This window comes from Arabidopsis lyrata, assembly GCF_000004255.2.
Source record: "Arabidopsis lyrata subsp. lyrata unplaced genomic scaffold ARALYscaffold_99, whole genome shotgun sequence".
NCBI lineage: Eukaryota > Viridiplantae > Streptophyta > Magnoliopsida > Brassicales > Brassicaceae > Arabidopsis > Arabidopsis lyrata.
Window position 1 is genome coordinate 14,499 of NW_003302479.1, and position 5,345 is coordinate 19,843.

General features: G+C 32.6%; 1 protein-coding gene across 1 annotated transcript; it reads right to left on the reverse strand.

Moving 5' to 3' along the window:
- Window positions 1–532: 532 nt before the first annotated feature.
- On the reverse strand, window positions 533–1,968 carry LOC110226376. Its single transcript, XM_021017923.1, has 2 exons — window positions 1,688–1,968; window positions 533–1,480 (listed from the first exon to the last, which is right to left on the reverse strand). Exons 1-2 carry the CDS (start codon window positions 1,724–1,726, stop codon window positions 536–538), a joined length of 984 nt encoding a protein of 327 aa, XP_020873582.1. The 5' UTR covers window positions 1,727–1,968; the 3' UTR covers window positions 533–535.
- Window positions 1,969–5,345: the final 3,377 nt, after the last annotated feature.

Sequence of the window (5,345 nt, forward strand, 5' to 3'; positions counted from 1 at the left end):
GGGGCTAATTGTTGGTGTCGGATCCCGCACCAGAAGTACGAGACCAACCAAAGATTGCCACGTAATCAAGATAATGGCCCATAAAGGATGAAGCCCATTGGACCCGTGAGCCGAAGGGACGGTCGAAGTGGTTGTCACCATTTCGAGAATCCGAAGTGACTGCATTGTGACACGAGTTCGGTGTAGAAGACACGGGTAAGTCGGTTCAAGGACACTTGGGCCAAAAGAGGCGAGGCCCATGAAGATCAGAGTCAACTCAAATTCAAACGTTGAGCATTCAAGCCGAAGAATCAAAACGGACACATTTAAGAAGAAATAATTGTACTTAATTACTCATTTTAATGTCGTTTATCTATGTATAAATATAGAGGCCAATGGCCATGTAAAGAGGATCTTCCTCTCGAAAAAGAAATAATATAGCAATTTTCGTAACAATTCACAAGTTTTTTATACATTCATTTTTGTCCCTCAAGAATAATCTTTCCCACTTAACAAAATACTTGAGTGTGTGAATCTGACATCCACAAAAAGCGGTCTAATCCAAATCATTTGCAAAGGAGGGAGAATCGAGATACGATGTATCCTCGAAGTTTTCTGCTAAATTGACTTCTTTCCCTTTTCCTTTCGTGGAATTCATGTACAGCTTACAAGGATGTGGAGGAGTTCGACACGTACGGGCCCAATGTCCCTTAGATCCACATCTATAACACACATTCTCACTCTTCTGGGTGGAATTTTCTTGGTGTTCCTTCCCTTTTGAATCATTTTGAGGACGAACCCATTTGAACGACCCCCTTCCACGTGAGTTGTAATTTCTTCCACGCCCACGATTAAAACGACCACCACGACCCCGATATGATTGATTCCCTTTCTCAGGATAGTTTACATCCTTTTTCTCCAGATTTTTTACATCCGCTGCATTCACTTCAGGGAATGCTTTGGTTCCTGCAGGCCGAGCATTGTGGTTTTTGATGAGAAGTTCATTATTCTTCTCTGCTATCATAAGCGCCACAATCAGCTCGGAAAACATTTTGTACTTGCAGTTCCTGTATTGTTCTGCAAGAACATAGTGCTCCTTATGGAATGTAAGGTAGGTTTTATTGAGCATTTCGTCTTCGCTCACTTTCTTACCACAGTATTCCAATTGAGCCACGATTCTTAACATGGTAGAATTATACTGTGCTACCTTGTTAAAATCTAGGAACCTCAAATTTGCCCATTCGTCAAGGGCATGTGGGAGAGTTATTGCTTTCTGGTTGTCAAACCTATTTTTTAAAGCTTTCCACAACTCCACGGGGTCTTTTACATTTGCATAATCATGCATCAGATTTTCATCTAGATGCTTTCTTAGAAAAATTATCGCCTTCGCCTTTTCATTGGCAGGTGATTCATTTTTCTCTTTTATCGTCTCCAATAGATTCTGCGAATCTAAATGAAGTTCCACATCAGTGGTCCATGCTATGTAATTTGCTCCAGTGATTTGAAGCAGTAGCGGACCCAGCCAAAACTTTTACCCAGTGCAAAAAAACACATTTGTGGGGAATTGAATCTACTACCTCATGCTTTAAGGGTGTATCTATTAACCACTGGGCCAATTGCTTCAATATACCTAATGTAAAATCAAAACTATTTATATATTACCCGGTGCAGTTGCACTCCTTTCCACCAACGTGGGTCCGCCCCTGATTTGAAGAGCTTGGATCTTAAGCTTTTCAATGTTTGCCATTTGTTTTCTAAAAATAAAAACATGGAATATTATTAGAAATCTTTATTTAATTTATTTTAAAATATATTTAAAATGAACCGTTTACATTAATAATGCAAGCGATTACAAAAAGAAAAAGCGTACAAACAAGTAAACTAATGGTCAAACGAAATTCTTGCGGAGTAAAATCTACAACGCAAAGATTATAGATACACATAATAATGATTCCAAAAACAAATATTAAAAATAATCGAAACATTTTTCAAAACTTCAAAACTTCAAAATTCTTCTTCTTTTTTCGGAGAGAGTTTTTAGAGAGAAAAAAAAATTTTGTTTTGATGAAATGAATGAGAAAATGAATGAATTTATAGATTGAAAAATACTATTCCTAGCCGTTGGAAAAAGTTGAATTTTTTGAAAAGAATTTGAAATTTTTCTTTGAGACCGTTGGCGGAAAAAGATTTAAATAAAAAAATTAATCTGAAAAATTAGAGATCAATCAGATAAAAATTATCGATTCAGATAAAAATATTTATACAGGTGAATAATCCATAATATAAACAAATAATTCACAGTGATATTATGGTGGCGAATTATCCACATAGAAACAGTAAATATATATGTGGCGGCTCAGCCGACCGGTAGCAGAAAGAAATATTTAAAGCAATGCATAAAATTAAGGCGGCTCAGCCGACCGGCAACAGAAATAAATATTTAAAGCAGTACATAAAATTAAGGCGGCTCAGCCGACCGGTAGCAGAAATAAATATTTAAAGCAGTGAATAAAATTTCAGGTGGCTCAGCCAACCATTAATAGAAAATAATTAATTATGGTGCATGAAGTAACATATATATACATATATAGTTTCTTTTATTTATTTATATAATTTTCTTTTCTCTTTTTTTTTTTTTTTCTCATATTTTTCTTTTAACGAGACGACATACCGCCCGGTATAATACCGTATTTTTTTCAGCGATCATAGAGTGATCGTGCTAATAACGTGTTATAATAATTACTTTATTTTATGGTGTATATAAATATAAATAATGGAGAAAGAATTTATACCCTCAAAAGGATCGGGATACTGAAAATAAAAAGATGAGAGGAGAAGAGAGATTTCTTATAACTTCTTATTGTTGAAGTATCAATTGTGATTTTATAATGAACGATTAACGTTCTATTTATAGAGAAAAAGATAAGTTACTATACACGCATAGTGATGATGGACTCTATATGAAAAATTATAAACATCTCACGGCTGCGCAGCTTCAAGCTTCAACATGATTTCTTTGACTTTTGTAACAAATATAACGTTTAACAATTACATAATTTAAAGTTTTCTAGTCGACTTAGACAATATTCTTCTGTTCACACACATGTCAACATTTATGGGACTTTTTAGTTTCACTTCATATCCTTAACGACTATAATATTTGTCCGTCATATAATTTTTTCTTCAAGTTACACTTACATAGTTACATCCAATAGAACCAATACTGATGCTACATATGATTTATTTTATTATTATTATCTATTTTTAATTTGGGTTTTATATTTCCTAAAGAATAAAACTCAAAAACAAAAAAAAAACCTGTTTCTCTAAAATTACATATGTACTATGCATATCTTACGTTGGTTAAATTTAAGGGTCAATAAAATATAAAACCACAGAAGATGAGATAATGCAAGATTTGGGAGCAATAAAGAGATAATTAATTATGTAAGTTATGCGTTGAGGATGAAAGACGATAACACCCCTATAATGTGATAAAGACGAGATTTTATTTGGTGAATCTCAGCATTTAATGCGAGACAAAATCTGCAACAAATATTACGTTAGATTACGCCGGCGGCATGGGGAAAAGAAAGATTTACCAGAACAAAATCATTATAGCAGAAATAAACGAGCTGATAATATGTATGTTAACAGGTAATTATAGACGCAGAAATAAGACGCTGACAAAAGATTAAAACGAGAACCGAAGACATAATATTATGAAACAGTTAGGATAACAACGTTATCAATTAAACAATTGGATAGCTACTAACGCGATGCGAAACAAGAAAACAGATGGATAAGATGGTAACATAAGAGGGAAAATGACATGCTAATGAGTACGTTAACGACTAAAACTATAGGAAACTTTAAACAAGGTATATTAGATGACAACATAAACAATGAATATCGAATCCCGTGCTGAAAACTAACAAAAACCAAAGGGGGCAAATGGGAAAGTAGGAAATCATATTAGCCCAATAAGTATTTAATTAACATGAAAAGACTCCCCTATGAAAACACTTAAAATTCAGGTAAATTATAGATGTTCATGATTATTAGGGTGTTAAAAAATTATTAGGAATGAACAAAATACTTAGATAAGACATCTGGAAATACTTAGATAAGACGCTGACAAAAGGTTAAAACAAGAAGGAAAGGCATCTATACTAGTATAATCGCAGCACTTTTTGTGACGGGTGGGTAAAAAAGCTTTCGGATATATCGGATATCCGACCCATTTTAAAAATTCCTTCACAAAAAATTTGTTGGGTCGGGTTATATTTAACCCAACTCATACACCGGATATTCCATATTTAATAATTTAGATTTTTAGAAGATTTGATTAAGCTTTATAATTATGATTCTCCTATCATCTTTGTTTGATTTGTTTTTAACTGTTTTGAATCATCATATAATACATAAAGTAAAAAAAAAAATCAATTTTTTTTCTGCATATACTGTGATTCGAAATTTTAAAAACGGACATATATTATCCAATTGACGAAAATGTGTGTTCAACGTTCTACATCGATTAAAATATATAGCCAATGATTCAGAATCATATCATAAATAAGAACATTAATAAAATAAATGAGTTTTTTGGCGGGATGGGTTTGGCGGGACGGGTTTTTGAATCAACAATAATAAAAAGATTAAAATATCATTAATCCGCCGCTTCAATACGGATTTAATCCTTTTTTCTAATACAAATCATAGGACGGGTTAAGAAATTACGGAACGGGATATATTTCGGAAATGATTTATATGGCGGACGAATTTGAATCAATATTTATATACCGTTTTAATACGGGTTAAATCCTCAGTTTATTAATAATTATCTCGTGGACTCGTGGTATACCGTTACTTAATAACAACTGTAAACTATAATATAAATAAATATGTTATAAGGAGATACAATTTACAAAATATTTTTATACTAACTTTAAAATTAAATCATCCCGCGGTGTACCGCGGGTTAAAATCTAGTATTATTATAAAATTGTTAGGATAACAACGTTGATATGAAACATGGGAACATATGAATAAGATGGTAACATAAGAGGAAAATTGACATGGTAATGATTACGTTAACGACTAAAAGTATAGGAAACTTAAAATAAGATATATTAGATGGTAACATAAGCAATAAACAAAAGGCATATTATAATAAAACAGTTAGGATAACAACGTTATCAATTAAACAATTCGTTAGAGACTAACGCGATGCGAAACAAGAAAATAGATGGATAAGATAGAAATGCGAAATAGAATAAGATTTTGTTTAAAATAGAATTTAAAAAAAACCACAATAGTGGTTACCAGTAGTATAATAGGTAACAAAAACATTTAGTTATCGGGTA

Coding starts and splice junctions, on each gene's coding strand:
- LOC110226376 (XM_021017923.1), bottom strand. CDS start 1,726: ATGGCAAACATTGAAAAGCTTAAGATCCAAGCTCTTCAA. Junction 1,481..1,687: donor TTAAGATCCAAGCTCTTCAA/ATCAGGGGCGGA, acceptor CTACTGCTTCAA/ATCACTGGAGCAAATTACAT.